This window comes from Microtus ochrogaster, chromosome 6 (genome assembly GCF_000317375.1).
Source record: "Microtus ochrogaster isolate Prairie Vole_2 chromosome 6, MicOch1.0, whole genome shotgun sequence".
NCBI lineage: Eukaryota > Metazoa > Chordata > Mammalia > Rodentia > Cricetidae > Microtus > Microtus ochrogaster.
In genome coordinates this window covers 21,802,278-21,820,085 of record NC_022013.1, presented here as the reverse complement: position 1 = coordinate 21,820,085, position 17,808 = coordinate 21,802,278, and the positions used below count along the sequence as shown (strand labels likewise).

Here is a 17,808-nt window from a genome sequence, read left to right as displayed (position 1 = left end):
AGAGATCCGCCTGCCTCTGCCTCCCGAGTGCTGGGATTAAAGGTGTGCACCACCACCGCCTGGCAAATAGCAGGATCTTAGGCACAACTTTACTCTAGTGCTGTGGAGGGCAAAGACAGGAAGATCTCTGGGGCTGGCTGGCTGCCACCCAATCTAAAAAAATTCTGAAGATTCAGGTTCAGGGGAGAGACACTGCCTCAAAGGACTAAGGCAGAGAGTATTAGAATAGAAAACAGCCAACACTATTCTCTGGCCTCTGTTAGCTACACAGAGGCACATGTATACGTATATGTACGTATATACCAGAGAGCGCAATAGAGATTGCCTTCCCATCCTCACATTCTTAGAAAAGGAATAAAATCTTACTTATTCATGTAATATTTTCTCCTTCAGAAAGGCCATATCTACATGTTGAAAATAGAACATGTTTGACTACTTACCATGCTCTAGCTCCAGAGTTTTAAAACCAAGCTACTTTGTAAAGAAGTGCAGCTAGGCCCAGTGGTAGTGCTAGTGAAGCCAGTATTATAGCCTGGGTGTGTGTGGGTATCTCCTATAGTGTAGCCCAATCATTTTGTCCCATTGGCTGTACCAGGATGGTTTGAAACAATTCCATCCTCTAATGTTGCACTGACTGCATATATTTGGATTTTTGTCTTAATTTGGTCTCAGTGGATACAGTGTCCCCACAAGCTTAGTTGATAAATGTCCTAAAGTTATGTCCATCTTTTGTGTGTCTTCAGGGACTGGCTCCTTCTCACTATCTGTCAAATTGTACTTGCCCTTCTGTTTGGGCAAAGCTAAGAAATTTATTTCTTCGATTTTTTTCTGAAACAATAATTATTTTAGCATTCTTATAGCTTGTTCTGCTTTCCATCAACTATATATTTTTAATGTTATCTCAGTTCACTTGAACTAAGAGTACTGTTCATCATTATTGAACAATCAGCAAATACTTTATAAGCCCCTGACTAATGCTTAGCACCATGTATTGCCAAGAAAAAAAACATAAACAGAATAATACACTATTCTTGTCTCTAAGTAGTTTTATGATGCATTTGGAAGAAGATAGGCAGATAGTAAGTTAATGAAAAGAAATAAAGTAGTAGTAATTGACAGTAACAGAGTAAGACATTTACAAGATAGCAGTAATTAATACCAAGGAGCTGGCAAAGATGAATCCAAGCTGAGTTCAGTAGAAGAATAATTATTGGTTTTTAAAGAACAATGGGAAGAATTTGTGGATTCATTCATCCAAGCATTCACTTGTTCATTTAATACAAAGTCTATATTGGTTGCTTATTATAGACCAGTAAAAAGGTTCTTCCTGAACCTTTGTTCCTCTGAAGAACAAACATGACTTGTCAATACACAAATTGACTTTCAATATTTCTGGTGCTGATGTATGTCATGAAGAAAAGCAAAGCAAGGTACAGGATCGAGAACAGAGAGCAGCACTGTTGTCCCAGATCACAGAAAGCGTCTTCACATTTAAGTAGAATTGTGAAGAAGAGGAAAAGAGATGTGTCCATCTGAGGAAGAGCATTCTGTAGAGAGAGAACCAAAGTGCAGAAACTATTGACATATGTAAGGAAAAGCATACAGGCTGAAGCAGGAGTGAAGAGAGGCTGACAGGAGATGAACACACAGGCCAGGTCTCCTATGACTTGATTGGCTACAGTAGGTATTGGATCTTAGTCTGAGTGAGAAGGGAAGCTGTTGGAAAACAAGAATCATATATTTGAAGGGTCCCTGGGTACTGCCTGGAGATTAAAACCAGAAGGAAGGAGGAAGCTTCTACAGTAAGCCACAGATGTCTTAATACCCTAGACTAGTAGGGTATTAGCCATGATTTTAGCTGAGACATGAAGATTTCCATTATTGTGGCTTGAACATACCTATCTCTACACCTGCACAGACACAGTTTATGAAGAGACAAAAATAGAGGGCATCTGTGTGGGGATGAAGACCAGGGCAACTCAACTTGAAAGCAATTTTGGCAATATTTAGTAAAACAGTATTTGCACTTATCACTCAATTTGGTAATTTCTCTAGATATTACTGTGAAGGTGGGCCTAAAAAGTATTTAAAAAAATAAAAGCAAACCTGTGCATAAGACTATTTACTACAGCATTATTTATAATTGCAAATATTAAAATTATCCTGAGTGCCTATATGGAGAAGAGTGATTGAAAAACTTACAGTATGTCTATATAGTGGAATAGTATATCACTGTGAAGATGGTGAGCAAGGGTTCTAATAGGCTGCTATAGAGAGATTTCTTGGCTATATTGTTAAGTCAAAAAATACAAAACAGCATGTACTGTGCTTTCCCATAAGAATGAAGATTTACAAATATATTGACTATATGTGTCTTCTCATTTCTACAGAAAAATACAGGAACAGTGAGTCTAGAAGCTTGTATTTTGCTGGTTGGTTATTATAAGTAGACAGTAGATGCAAAAAGAGCAATGGAAAATAAAGAATGAATATATTCTCTTGTGTGGTTTTGACTTTAAATGTTAGGGTTCCCAAATATGATAGATAGATAGATAGATAGATAGATAGATAGATAGATAGATAGATAGATAGATAGATAGATAGATGGATGTGAATAAAAGCCCAAATAGAATGTGAAGAATAACAAGTTCACCTAGCTGCATTACAGATGAGGAGAATGAATCTCTAATAAATGACTTTAGAAAACAATATTTTGATTATAAACTTTAAACTTACAGTTTGGTTGGTAAAGTGCCTACTGTGCAAGTTCAGGAACCTGAGTTCAGATCTCCAGAATTCATATAAAAAGTTGGGCGTGGCAGCACATGCCTGTAACCCCAGTGCTAGTTGTATGTGGAATGCAGAGTTGTATGTGGCAGATCACTGAGCCTCATTGCTCTAAAGTAGCAAAGATAGACAACAATAGAGGAAGAGATCCGATATTGACCTCTGACCTCCACACACACATGCGCACATAGATGTATACCCCCCACACTAACAAGTACCTGCAAGGCTAGACACACTCAAAGACAGAAGGATATGTGTGTGTATGTATGTATATATGTATATATAAAGAATTAATACTTTTTATCACAGAAGTGTCAGTTAACAATACATTGTTGACTTGGGATTGTTAGGGTTAGATGATAATAAGACATGGTCTCACTGTGTAGCCATGACTGGAACTTACTAGAAGAACCAGGCTGACAGTAAATTTGCAATAATCCTCCAGCCTTAGCCTCCAGAGTGCTAGAATTATAGGTCTGAGCCACCACTTCTGGCCATGGTTAATTTTTTTAAAATTTTAATTCAGAGCCGGGCGGTGGTGGCGCACGCCTTTAATCCCAGCACTCGGGAGGCAGATCTCTGTGAGTTGGAGACCAGCCTGGTCTACAAGAGCTAGTTCCAGGACAGGCTCCAAAACCACAGAGAAACCCTGTCTCGAAAAACCAAAAAATAAAAAATAAAAAATAAAAAATAAAATTTTAATTCAGCACAAAATAACTAGTCAAAATATTTGTCTAGCTGAATTGGCAGTTTGCCCAAGGAAAAGATTCAGATTCATGGATTCCTTAAAAGCTATGCTAAAATATTTTGTATATGTACATTTAGTGGATTTATAACCTTTGTTAACCTCGAAAGAGTCTATGGCACACTAAATGCTAGAAATTTTTACACTCTATTATCGTATCTTCTGGAAGATAAATATTATAATAGATCCCATTATGTAGATGAGGAAACTAGCAGTTTTCATAGTGGTGGATCAAGGTGATCCATGAGGATATTCCAGAGGAGAAATGTGAGGAATCTGTAGCGATATTTCATTTGTATTGTAATAAATAAAGCTTGCCTGAGGTTCAGAGAGTAAAACAGCTGCCCTGGTCAGCCTTACAGACCAAGTAGTGGTGACACACACCTCTAATTCCAGTAGCCACACTAGTTTAGCATAAAAACTGGGTGGTAATAGTGCATGCCGTTAATCCTAGCATTAGAGAGGAATATAAATGGGAGGAGATAGCTCTCAGTCAATCTCATTCTGAGGTTTCCTGGAGTCAGGATCACCGTTTTGGTAAGAGCCAGTGGCTGACTATTTTGCCTTTCTGACCTTTAGATTGAACCCCAATATCTGTCTCTGGGTTTTTATTAATTGTGCTATGGGAACCACTAAAATTAACTATGAAGGGATTTTTTTTTTAATCTACTGTTTTCAAGAAAGGAATGTGAAGTAGTTGTTGGAACAGTCAGTCTAGGAGTTACCTAGGAGAACAACTCTTAGCAAGAGCTAAGTCCAGCAGGCTTTGTGTCAGTTCCAAATAGTTTACCTAAATCCAAGGGATTTTCATGTGTTTATGTTAGTATGTGCTAAGAAGAAACAAAGAATAAAGATTATGGATATCTTATTTTTGGTTATACATTATAGCAAATAAATCAACTGTTTTCTCCTTTCTGAAAAATACATTGCTTCTCCTCTCAGGATTATCACACCAGGTACTCTAAAGATTCCGTCTGGTCAGCCAGTGAGATAGCTCAGTGGATAAAAGTGCTTGCCTTGCAAGCTGGTATGTGAGATAATCCTCAGAACATGGACCTCCATACGTGTACCACGGCACATACACACATGCACACGCAATAATGAGTGGTTATTATCTAGGGCATCTATTCTCTAGGAAAACTGTAACCAGTTGTCTGATTTCCAACAAGCTCATCTCTCATTTGTTCTTCCTTGGTCCCACAGGCAAGGCTACATTTCTTAACCATTAAACCTACCCAGAAACACTAAGGTTACCCCCTCAAGAAGTTGTGTAGTACTTCTGCAGCTAAAACACACCAAGTAGCCTGGTTTGAGATGACATTTCCTTTTACCGTGTGTTTCTGATAAATCCTTGGGTGTGTTTCTGTTTCTGTCAGAGCTTTGCTGTGTATGATATATTCTGTTTTTAAACAGCATTTTCTGACTCTCATGCCCCATTTGTTAACTAACGGTACCACCGAACTGGCACTGATGGGATTTTACTGTAACTTGCCATACTGTGAGGAATATTTTAGGGATTACCTTAGAGGCACAAACAGCTTACATTTTATTACAAGCTGGGGAGTCACATTCCCTTCACTGACTTTCAGTCAGATTTCTACAACTTCAGTCTTGGCCTGTGTGGTTTCAGAAATCTAACTAATCGAATGTTCTGAAGCATCTAGCAAAATCTAGCATTATTTTGTTTGTGTTTCTAGAATCAGTTTGAGGTTTATATCAAGACATTTGGAGGATCACAGAGAAATGTTGACAAAGGATATCTAGGCTTGGAGGAAGACTGAAAATCCTGATACAGCTAGGGTTATTAGCTGAGCCCCTCGGTGGGCCAGTCCCTGGTGATGTTACAGTTGCTTGTATGGTGTTCTCTGTTAAGCTGTGTCTAAGTACAAACAGGCCAGGATGGCTCTCTCCCATCCTCTGCACTTGCAGACCAATAGGCCTCTTGTCTGACACTGAAAACTGAGTCTGTGATTGCAGTCACAAGACTGCCTTTAAGGGAGATGGCTCAGAGGTTAAGAGCCCTTGCTCATCTTCCAGAGGTCCTGAGTTCAAATCCCAGCAACCACATGGTGGCTTTACAGCCATCATATAATGAGATTATGGTGCCCTCTTCTGACAGGCAGGCAGGAAAAAACACTGTACATATAATAAATAAATAAATCTTGACACACACACAAAACAGCAACAAAAACTGTCTTTGACCTCTGTTCCTGGTCCTTGCTATGTTTTCCCCAGTCCCCTCGTCTAAAGATGGGATTACTGCTAACCCTGACCTTGGAAGGTTATGTGAGGATCAAATGCTTTAAATGTAATGGCAGTGGCAGTAATTATATAAGGATTATTTTTCATGACTGTCTAATCCAGCAAAACCATGAGAAGAGAGTTTTTTTATACACTTCATAATACAGTCTTTACACGTTTTCTTTAGAAAAGGATGGCAAGCAGTCAGGGATCAGTGCCTAGGACAGGGACTGACAACATTGTCTGTTGATTGTTCATTTTTGTTTTTATATCCTCTGTTTTTCATCAGTTCAGAAAGCATTTTCCCCTAGAATAGTGGGATAGTGTTAAAATGCTAAAGAAAACATAACAGCCTCAGTCTTTCTCTGGTAACCTCTCTAATGGTAACTAATGCCTTACCTGCCAAGACCCACTTCCATTCCTAACCACAAGCAATAAGAAAACACCACCCAGTGACTCCCAGTCTACAGGTAGGAAGAAAAAACAACAACCTGGGAATCTGGCTTGGAATCAGAAGAGGATGTGAACATCTTTTCCCTTAAGTCTTTGGTCAGATGCTTTCCTTATGCTAATGCCTCATAATCCTTCCAGAGACTTTTCCAACATCACTGCCCTGTTTTTCCTCCTTTGTCATAAATCAGAAAAGACAAAATACTTAAATGCGTGGTACCAATGGAGATGGGTATTCTACTAGTCTTGTCCTTATGACTATGAACTTGCCTTTTTTTCACTTTGACCACTCTATTTTGTGTGTTTCTAGGCCTACAACATGAGGGAATTTTCCGGGTGTCTGGATCACAAGTGGAAGTGAATGACATCAAAAATGCCTTTGAGAGAGGTGAGGTGGGGATAAAGATCTGTAAGGTAAATGTCTCAGCCTGGGGAACTGGCTCCAGCTTTCCCCTAAGAGATAGCCTGTTTTCTCTGTACTTTCAGTAGGTACACAGAGAGATGCTGAGGCATGTCCCAGCTTCCTTCTTTCTTAGCCCCACCCATCCTGCTTCATTCCTGTGATGATCTGCCAAAACCCAAGTAGTTACTGTATATCCAGACAGTTAATAGCCTCTTCCAGAACCCTTGGTGGCAGTTAATATCAAGGCTAATGTGCCTGTTCATTGGATCTCATCTATCATCTTGTGGTCTATTAAGGTAATGGGCAAGCTTTGGCAATTTCTGTCACTGTAATGGATATATATAGTTTCAATTTAAGGTTGGTGTTATCATTAAATTTAATTACATTTGATAGGAAAATTTCCATTGGGATTCTGGGATGACTGTTCTGTCAGTAGGTGTCCTCTGATACGGTAGTCAGAGAAGCTGGCCTTCTGGCCTTGTTTTCCCTCCACTGGAGGCTCAGTCTCCTCCCAGTTTCATGATTCTTATCAAAGAAGTAGTTCTTGGTTTCCACCTCCCAACCCACAGGGAGTGTTGATTAACCTGAACAGTATGCCGCATCATGGTTGTCATGCAGGGCAGAGAGATAATGAGATGAGAATGCTTTGTCATTTCCTAACTCACTTTCTTTCCTTCTGGGGTGGGGGTAACCTATCTTCAGGAGAGGACCCTTTGGCTGGGGACCAGAATGACCATGACATGGACTCCATAGCTGGTGTCCTCAAGCTTTACTTCCGGGGGCTGGAACAACCGCTCTTTCCCAAGGACATCTTCCATGACTTGATTGCCTGCGTCAGTAAGTATTATACCCCACGAATGGCAGCAAGATATTTGGAAATTTCCATCAGTTTGCATCCTCATAAGCTATTCAGTAAAGTTTTTCTTTCTTTATTTCTGCCCGAGAGTTTTGTCTCTTTATCTCTACTGTTTTATCCCTGAAAGGGGGAAAGAAAGGATGATTTAACAGTAATAGTATAGAATCCAAGTCAAGATTCCTAACTTTTTCCTTTCTAATTATTCTCAGACATTAACTCCTTTACATCTCTGGGTTTATTGTTTTTAGTAAAATGTTTTTATATTCCTCCATCTTAAAGCTTATATACAATATCTGTGCTACTAATAGGTGCAGAGAAATATAAATAGTGACCCTACTCCCTAGTTGTTGCTATGTATGTGTCTTGGCTTAACCTGCTACATACATTCACATGTGTCTGAAAACAAAAGCCCCTCTATGCACTTAAAAGTGCCATTTAATTTTTTTTCCCAGAGAAAGATCACTGTATTCTTTAGAGTTCTCTTCTAGGTCTTGAAAAACTATTCCTAGACTTTAGTTTAGTTCATAATACTGAAACATCGTATCAGTTGATTCCATGGAAAGCAATCCATGGAAATTTAAATTAATATCAAGTTATTCAGGAAGTAGATTATTCTGTTTAGGGCTTCTATTGCTGTCATTTAAAAAAATGATCAAAAGCAACTTGAGGAGGAAAGGGTTGATTACATATTAACACTTCTGTCACTAAGGGAAGTCAGGACAGGAACTCAAATATCAGGAACCTGGAGGCAGGGACTGATGCAGAGGCCATGAAGGAGTGCTTCTTACTGGCTTGATCCCCGTGGTTTGCTCAGCTTGCTTTCTTATAGCACCTGAGACCACCAGCACCCACAGTGAACTGGGCAGTCCCACTTTAATCAAGAAAACTTACCTGAAGCTTACCCACAGGCTAATCTAGTAGGGGCATTTTCTTAATTGAGGTCCCCTCTTCCCAAATGACCCTAGCTAGTGTCAAGTTGACATAAAGATAGCACTACATAGACCCATCTGAATGATGGCCACAGAAAGTGAAAAGAATAAATTCAGAAGAGGTTTTTTCCAGGTAAACAAGGCCTTCATTCCTCCTGTTTTTTCATTTGGCCCAGTATTTGGTCTGAATACTTACTTGTTCCTCTCTCGGTTGTTCTGAGAAAAGCCTGTGTATCTGGGATACTAGTTCTCTTTGTTTGTTGCCCATTTTTTGAGAGTAATGGAAAAGAGTTATGGAGACAGTTACATTCATATATTACTTGGGTCATATACTTATGTCTTTTCCTAGGCTGGACTTAAGTGAAATCTTTTACATAGGGCTGGAGTTGCCAAGACACACCAGAATCCTCAGCTGCCCAATTCTTATTATTATTGTTCCTAATCCAGTATTTGCTATTTGCTATTCATAAAAGATAGCCAGATCAAGTCCATTTTGGTACACTGTTGAAGTCAGAGGCTGTTCATGACCAGAGGCCACAGGCAGATAGCCAAATCTGTACTAACCTGACCATAGCACAAAAGTCAGGAATCTTCTCTAGTCTTCCTCACAGATTTTACTACTTATCTAAGATCCTACTTTCTCCTCTCTCTGGTCAGACTCTGCTCATCTCTACTTTAGATAAGGGAGGTAGAAGCCAGATTTATTCAGAGGAGGAAAAGTTAACTGTGTGTACAGGGGTCAAGGAAGGACTTACACAGCCTCTGTCCCTTCTCATGTATGGGACTCTTCAGGACTGAGCATTCAGTCGTCATGACAGGATTAAGGTCAACTCTATGTCTATTGCTGTTTCAATTAGAGGAGGAATGTATCAACTTAGTCTGTGCCCGTGGAGCATACACCTTGAGTCCTGTACCAGTCAGGCTGTGGGTCCCAACATGTGGTCTCTTGCAGCAACCTCACCCCACAGAGCATCCAACATGAAACTCCTCTCTCTATACCAGGGCTGTATAGGGCTGGCTCTGCTTGCTCTGTGAGTTACACTGCTGGTAGAGAGAAGCTTCTGATTGTTCCTCAGGATTGCAGTCATGCTGAAGGTAACACATGCCTTTCTTGTTTCAGCAATGGACAACCTGCAAGAGAGAGCTGTGCATATCAGGAAAGTCCTGGTCCTGCCCAAACCCACTCTGATTATCATGAGATACCTCTTTGCCTTCCTCAATCAGTGAGTAGCCTTCACAGTAAAAAACCTAGCTTTGACTACCCAGGACTTTCATATGGATCTATGTCTTATAACCCACCCTAACAGACACTTAGTGAGTATCTGCCATACACCAGCTACAATGCTAGGCTATTAAAAATATGATGTTCAATGAAAAAAGAAAAGCATTTTATCATTAGATCATGGTCTAAGTGAGGAAACAGACAATAGTAGATAGATCAGTTAGAATAGGTGCTAAGAAGAGTAAAGATGGGGATAGAGTTCAGAGGTTCTAATAGACAAAGGATTAAAGAGGAGCTGGCTTAGAGATGTGTTTGCCACAAAGGCCTTTCTGAGAAGACTAGGTATAAGCAATAGCCTAGAGGGAGAGAAAGGGGGGGCTATAAGAACACTGAAGACTTGAGAGTCACAGTAATAAATAGTAAGTTTGAATTTGGGAAATGACTTAAAAGTCTTTAAAGAGAAAAATGGTATGATCTGACATTTAGGAATGAATTTTCAAACCTGCCAGTTACTTTATAGAGAAGTTTTTACTTTAGAAGGTCAGAGAGAAAAGAGACCTACATCAAGGCCATGGCATGGTCTAGCCGAGGTATTGTTAGACCAGAAGATGACAGAAAGGGTCAGGTGTAGGATATACTTTGAACACTGGGTGGAACAGGCATATCTTACCATGGTCCCCATCTCTCTCCATGTCGTCACCTATCATCATGCTGGTTCTGAGTTTTCATAGAGCCAAGATATAGTTCTGTGGATTCCTGAACCCATTAAAACAGGGAAACAAAAGATAAACCAAAGGGCCAGAATGTTTTAGTTTTAGCACATACCTTGTGAATATGAAGTCCTCACACATAGTTAATCTTTGTTTAAAATGATGACAACTTTAGAGATCATTTTACAAGTCTATCCTGTTTAGACAGTCATGATCAGCCCGGCCTTACAGGTATCTGGGATTACTAGCTCCTGCCTAAGACCTGATTGGGAGGCCCACATTATCTGCCAATGTTATAATTCCACTTTTCTTTATACCTGAATAAAATACAGGTACCACATTTTGTTTATCAAATCATCTGTTGATAGACTTATTGCTAGGCTAGTTTCATACCTTGGCTACTATGAATGGTGCATCAGTAAACATGGGAATGCAACTGTATCTGTAACATGTTGATGTAGAGTCCTTCAGGAATATACTCAAGAGTGTTTAAGCTAAGTCACATTCTATTTTTATTTTTATTTTTATTTTATTTTTTATTTTTTTTTGGTTTTTCGAGACAGGGTTTCTCTGTGGCTTTGGAGCCTGTCCTGGAACTAGCTCTTGTAGACCAGGCTGGTCTCCAACTCACAGAGATCCGCCTGCCTCTGCCTCCCGAGTGCTGGGATTAAAGGCGTGCGCCACGGCACCTGCATTCTGATTTCCATAGAGACTGCACCAGTTTACATTTCTACAGTCTTAAGTAAGGGTTCCTCTTTCCCAACATCTTCACCAACATTTATTGTCAGTTTTTTTCTTGATGACAGCATTTTTGACAGGTATGCAACAGATTCTGAATTACCTGTGTGTGTATGTGTAGGGCAGGACTTTGAAGCAGAAACCACAGAAGAACGGTGGTTACTGTCTTGCTCCCATGTATAGCTACATTTTCTTACACAGTCCAGGCTTACCTGCATACAATGGGCTGAGCCCCCTGCATCAATAATAATCAAGAATAATATGCTCACAGGCCAATCTGATGGGAGGAGTTTTTCAGTTGAGGTTTCTTCTTCCTAGGCAAGTCAAGTTGACAACCAAGATAAGCAATCATAAGGTTCTTGGTCCTTTTGGTTTTGCTTTTAATGGAAATCGCAAACTGGACATAGATTCATAAAACTACAGTTCACAAAGATATGTCCTCTTCCGGATCCTTGTCACTGTAGCCTCCTATGAATAGAACAGTCTTTTGGGGGGTGGGGACAGGTTATTTTACATCCTTCATCTGTTGTAGAACTTTCACCCTGGTATCTTGGGAATAGAGTGCTTCTCTTTGACTATCACACTTCCCAGAAACTCTGGTTTCTTGTTGTTATTAAAACACTATCAGATCAGACTAAAGAAAGAAGGCTTTACTGAGCTTTCTGTCTCCAAGATACCAGGACTTGGATAGCTTCAGTTTTAGCCTGTGGCACCTCATGTGTGGGTCATTTCTGCTGAGGTTATCAAAGTAGTAATCTCTCCTGTTTCTCCCCAGTTTTAATCTGATGATGAAGCAGACTTATATATTTTCCCAATCTTTTCTAAACCTCTATTTTCTTTTAACTCTATGTCCAGAGAAGGATTTTAAAATTAAATCTCTAATAATTCCTATGAGTTGGATGTGATGGTACAAGGCTGTGATACCAGCATTTAGAAAGCTGAGGCAGGAAGGCAAAGAGTTTGAGGCCAGACTGGGGTACATAATGAATCCCCGCCTTAAGCAAAAACAGATCATCTCCTATGAAGCCATCTAGCCACTGAGATGATACCCTTCCCCACTGGTCTCTCCTGCAATTAGTTTTGATACTGTGGGATGGTGCTTCTCCACTGGTGTTTTCCATGGCAGTTGTTCACACCATGCCATGCCGTTTCTGATGTCCTACAGTGATTATAGAAGGATCACAAGGTGCATGTCAGATTCTCCAACAGAGAAGAAATCCATTTGTTAGAGGAAAACCAGCTTTGCAGCATGAGTCTGGATGTGGGGCACACTAGAAATAAACTTCACCCAATCCAGAATGGCAGTAGTATCCAAAGGCTCTAGTTTCTTTTCAGCATCTGTCAGAATTGGACTGAGAGGCTACTTCTGGTGACCATAGGAAGGCCAAGCTCCTCAGCAATGTCTACAGGCCCCTCAAGCTTTATAGAGGATGTACCCAAAGTCAGCCCAGCTTTCTGTGCTAGGGACAGGCAGCATCTTGGTCAGTATTTGACAATGGCAACTCTAATAAAGGGAAGCATTTAATTAGGGCTTACAGTTTCAGAGGTTTAGTCTACATTGTCTTCATTGTGGTGGGGAAAGTGGTGGCATATAGGGAGACATAGTAGAAGTAGCTGAGAGGTCTACATCTGGATCCACAGGCAGCAGGAAGAGAGAGACACTGAACCTGACTTGGACTTTTAAAACCTGAAAGCTGGTCCCCAGTGAACATTTCCTCCAACAAGGCCACACCTCCTAATCCCTCCCAAATAGTGTCACTTCCTAATGACTAAACATCCAAATATATGAGCCTTTGGACCATCCTTATTTAGACCACCACAGGCATAGACCCATGGGAACTCAGCAAACATAGTGATGGTTGAGGGCTTGGGTCTATGACCAAGGTTGGGTTATGACTGGAGCAGCTGCTGGCTGAGAATGGGAAGAATCTCTAAATAAATACACAGTAATGAAATTAGCCTACATCCAAGGGAACCCTAAGCAGAATATAAACAGAACGCATAATTAATTCCTGGGTATAATAATACAAGGGGATATTATAAAAATATTAAACAGTATTACATTAGCTGCTCTAAAAGGAATTCAGTCTTGGTGGAATAAAAAGCTAATCAGCTGACTACATTTCTGGTTAAGTATAAAATTTGGAATAGAAATGCCAAATAAGTTGATTCTTTTGTATGCATTAAAGCATATGATGTACAGTTCCTGTGTCCTGTGACTGTTTCCCAAAGCAAGCTGAGGTCCCCATCTGCTCGGTAGTTTAGTGAGTAGTCTGTGAGAACCATGTCCAGTTCTGAGGAGTTATATGGTATGTTCTCAATGCAGGGTGACTCTGATGCATAAGGTCAAAGGTAAGGGCATAAATGAGATTCATATGGATTTGATTGGGGAACTGGAGAAAAGGAGTCAGACTTGCAAGCAAGCCGTACGTCTTTCCTCTCCTGGGCTCCTGAATAGCTGTCAGTAGTCATTCCCTTCTTGTCACCTGACTCTCCAGAAGGTCTCTGATGCCCAGAAAGGCAGGTGGCAGTTTGTGGACTTACGACTTTCCTTCTGGCAATGTCTCTTATGTTTGTGTTTTCTGGGCATTCATGTGAGCTTTCCAATCCCCGCTTCCCCTTTTCCTCCAGCTTATCACAGTTCAGTGACGAGAACATGATGGACCCCTACAACCTTGCCATCTGCTTCGGGCCGTCACTGATGTCAGTGCCAGAGGGCCACGACCAGGTGTCCTGCCAAGCACACGTGAATGAACTGATTAAAACCATCATCATCCAACATGAGAACATCTTCCCAAGTCCCAGAGAGCTGGAGGGCCCCATCTACAGCAGAGGAGGAAGCATGGAGGATTACTGGTAGGAGTCAGGGAGGGGAAAAAGGGAGGGAATGCCTGATAATAACTGGTATAGGGGCCAGATGGTCAAGCAAAACCCAGAAGGAAACAGCCAGGTTCTCCCACCTCCACTTACAGGTTCTGCAGGTAGCAGGGTCTGGCCATTTTTCCATCTTGGACACACCTACAAGATGACACCCACTTCTTATTTTTTTTTTTTTTTTTTGAGTGTTGGATAACTAGGGACCATCCTGAAAGTTAATGACAACATCAGGGATTGGAGAGTTTACAAAGTGGTCTTTAGACCTGCTGTTCTTCAAGCCACAGTGCCCAAGCTGTGTGTTGTGATGGAGACAGAGCTGGGCCCCAGGGAATCCTGTTCTTAGGAGGAGGAGTCTGCATGTGAGGCAGTCCCCTGACTGAGTTTGTAAGATGGCACAACAAAATGCTTTCAGAGATTGTGATGAGAAAAAGTGTAAATATATTTCGGATGGTTAGATACAGTTCCACCCCCTAGAAAAGTACAAGATTGAGTAGACAAGGTTTTCCATGACCTAGCCTGAGAACAGAATTCTGAAAATAACCTCTGGGTACATTTGTGTTAAACTACCTCTTTTAGATGAACAAATATTTCCAAAAAGTGGAATAATACTTCCCTTTTATAGATAAACTCCTTGCAACCCAGAGAGGCCAGTGCAATGTTTCAACACACCCCAGTAATTGGGAAGCCAACCCTGGCCACCTATCTTCTAGGATAAAGCTCCATCCAGCACCCACACAGATACTGTAATACCACTTTACAGTGCCATTTCAACCAGATACAGAGGCAGTGGCCTTTCTCTTAACCCTGGTGTCCCATACCCCTTCCCTTCTTTCCTAATTGCTTTTTCAATAGAAGTTGAAGACATAAGCCAGCTGAAATCAGATCATCTAAATTTAGCGTCTGAAACCAATCCTTCCAGCCTCATTGCTATCAACCATGGTAGGGAAGGACAAGGCATGTGTTTACTTAATTAGTCGCCACTTGGTTCATGGTTCTCCATGACCCCTCAGAACCGTTGCCCAAGGAGTGGAGGCTCTGTGAACTTCCTATGACAGTGGCATCTATGGATCCACTCTCTCCTCGACTTCTTATCCTAGGTATGCATCTGAGCAGGCACCCGAGGTAGCTGGCTTAGAGGCAAAGCTTTCTGTCACTGGCAGGTGGTCCATGGTGAGCTGTAGGCCCATCAGGTGAGCTCCTGCACAAGTAGTTAAGAACTGGAAAGTAGTGCCTTCGGTTCTTGCCTTTACCTGTAAAGTTGGCCTTCGCTGCTGCTGCTGCTGCTGCTGCTTCTTCTTTTTATTTTTTCTTTTCTTTTTTTTTTTTTTTGGTTCTTCAAGACAGGGTTTCTCTGTAGCCTTAGAGCCTGTCCTGGCACTCACTCTGTAGACCAGGCTCTCCTTGAACTCACAGAGATCTGCCTGCCTCTGCCTCCCAAGTGCTGAGATTAAAGGTGTGTGTGTGTGCCACCCACCTGGCTGGCCTTCACTTCTTAAATGTCAAATCACTGCAGGTTCTGGACCATTGAAGGGGCATAGTACTCCAGCTCCCTGATACCCAGTCCCTACCCAGGGACCAGAGACCAAGCAATGTGCTTTACCAGGATGCACACATGAAAGCTCTTTCTTCTAGATTCCTCCCAGATGTTTCCTCAGCCCTTACCCCATGTGTTACATATGTGATATTTGTTGGAATATACTGCACAGGTAGTCAGGGAACATTTGTGCCACTGTCCCAGGCCTTGGGCCAGAGGCAACAAGGGGCAGTTGTCAGTGACCTTGTTCCTGACCTCTCTTATCTAGGAAAAAAAAGAGATACAGGGAGCTAAGCCAGTGAAAAGATAACCCCTAAAATCCAGGAGAGTAGCTAAATGACCAGAACCATCAGAAGCGGCACGAGGCAAAGTCCATTTCTGCAGTTAGTCTCCGAACTGGATTCTGGTTGCCTGAGACTGCTGCTGGAACGTTGGACCTTGGGTATTGATAGGGTTGGGCTTGTTGTCAGGGCCAGAGGTGTAGGAGGGGAGAAGCATGGGATTTTAGGACAACATGGAGCCTCAAAAAGTATCATACCATGGTGCTGATTTCAAAGTGGAAAGCCCAAACCAACAGCACCAGATCCTATGGTATCAAAGTGAAAATCAGATGCTCCATCCCCAGACAGATCTTGTGACTCAGAAAAGCTCAGGTTGGGATAATATATGATTTTTTTAACAAGCCCTCCAGGGCTCCCTGCAGTGTGAGAACTAATGCTCTGATGCCTTAGTGGATGTACAGGAATGAACCTTTGCCCTGGGTACCGCTGATGCATTTCCAGAATGCCACCAAACCCATGGGTTTTTAGGCCCAGAAAACAGTGAGGAAATACCCACTTTTTTTTTTTTTAAAAAAAAAAAAAACGAAGACGAATCCCTATTGATGTTCTACTGGAGTATTCTCTGGAGCTTAAGAGCCCTCCTAGGACTGGCTTTACTTGGCTCTAAGGAGCTGCCTTGATAGGGAAAGGCTTGTGTCCTGGGTGGAGAGAAGTTCCATGGCAGGAGGCAGTGGAGTGTGACGTTCATAGACCTGCCCGGAAGGATTTGTTGTTGGCATCTATTGTCAGAGGAGAAAACTTCAGACAGGGTGAGAGGGTTATCCCTGATCCTGAAGAACATCCATCTCCTCCCTGAGGATAAGAGAAGAAATACGTACTTAGTAACTTGTAGCTGTTCTCAACTCTACCTGGGATGATTTAAGAGAAGATAAATTTTTCTTAAGAACTTGGCTGAGCTTTCATCCCCTGGCCTTTAGTAAAATCTAATCTACAACAGATCCTTTTACCTTTGCTCTTGGTTTCCATTCAGCCGCTACTCACTTCCTACTTTCTCATCAGTGCACAGGCTAATAAGTCACGCAGCACCCTAAAAGGAAGCTGAAAGGAGGAACACTTACTAAGCGCCCTCATGCCAAAGTCTTGGCTGCATTACACCAATGACTCCTCACACAACTGTCTATTAAAAAGCAATAAAAACAAAACACAGCTAAACAGCTATCAAACATCAAAGTCAGTTTTCAGGTCCAGTTGTTTCTGATCATAAATACATACATACATACCAGCCCTTCCCTTTTGCCATGCTCCCTCCTTAAGAACCAGGAATGGATTCATGAAGAGAATTGACCTGAGTGATTGAGTTGTTCTGTGTGTTCCGAAGAGTTTATTTGTAACTTCAAAGGCCTTCCCTTTCTCTCAAGGCACTTTAAGTCCCGAGCAGTGACAAGTGGTTGAGGAGCAGAACCTCCAGAGATCCTTTATTCTTAACAGTTGATGGCTGTGGACTGAGAGTATAGCTAACCCACAGCTGTTGTGATGCCTCTCTGTACCAAGGAGGCTGTGCCAAGAGGAAGAAGAAAACTTTAGGAGCAAACACTGATGTCCCAGTTATTCTTCTTTTGCAGTGACAGCACTCATGGAGAGACTACCTCTGCTGAAGACTGCACCCAGGATGTGGCAGCAGAGCACCACACGAGTGAGGATGGTATGCTATGGCTCTTAGGAAAGCAGAGATGATTGTGTCTTGTGCAGTCAATGGACTCTGCTGTCCAGAGGACCCTAAGGAGAAGAAAGGAGTTTCTTATCTCTCCTTTCCTTGGAGGGACATTCTCACAGAAGAGATTAAATCAGAGGAGAATAGCTAGACCTTAGGCTTCTTTGCCCCTCCTCTTAATTCCCTATCTAGCATGAGTCCAGTAGATAGAAGCCCCTAATGCTGCCAGGTTACTGGAAACCAAAGCAAAGGAAAGCTCATTTAAAAAACATCAAGCCTGGGGAATAGAAATGCTAGGTGCCAAGAATTCAACAAAAGCCAAGT

General features: G+C 41.6%; 1 protein-coding gene across 5 annotated transcripts in view; it reads left to right on the top strand.

Annotated features, from left to right (window-relative positions):
* The window catches only part of Srgap2 (SLIT-ROBO Rho GTPase activating protein 2), a 225,990-nt gene that overhangs the window by 194,098 nt on the left and 14,084 nt on the right, over nt 1-17,808 (top strand). For all 5 annotated transcript variants that reach the window (XM_013346755.1, XM_005348323.2, XM_026779645.1 and 2 more), the window contains exons 15-19: nt 6,534-6,611; nt 7,329-7,463; nt 9,532-9,634; nt 13,713-13,937; nt 17,396-17,475. In XM_013346755.1, the coding sequence (XP_013202209.1) occupies nt 6,534-6,611; nt 7,329-7,463; nt 9,532-9,634; nt 13,713-13,937; nt 17,396-17,475 (621 nt within the window). The remainder of the gene's footprint in view (nt 1-6,533; nt 6,612-7,328; nt 7,464-9,531; nt 9,635-13,712; nt 13,938-17,395; nt 17,476-17,808) is intronic.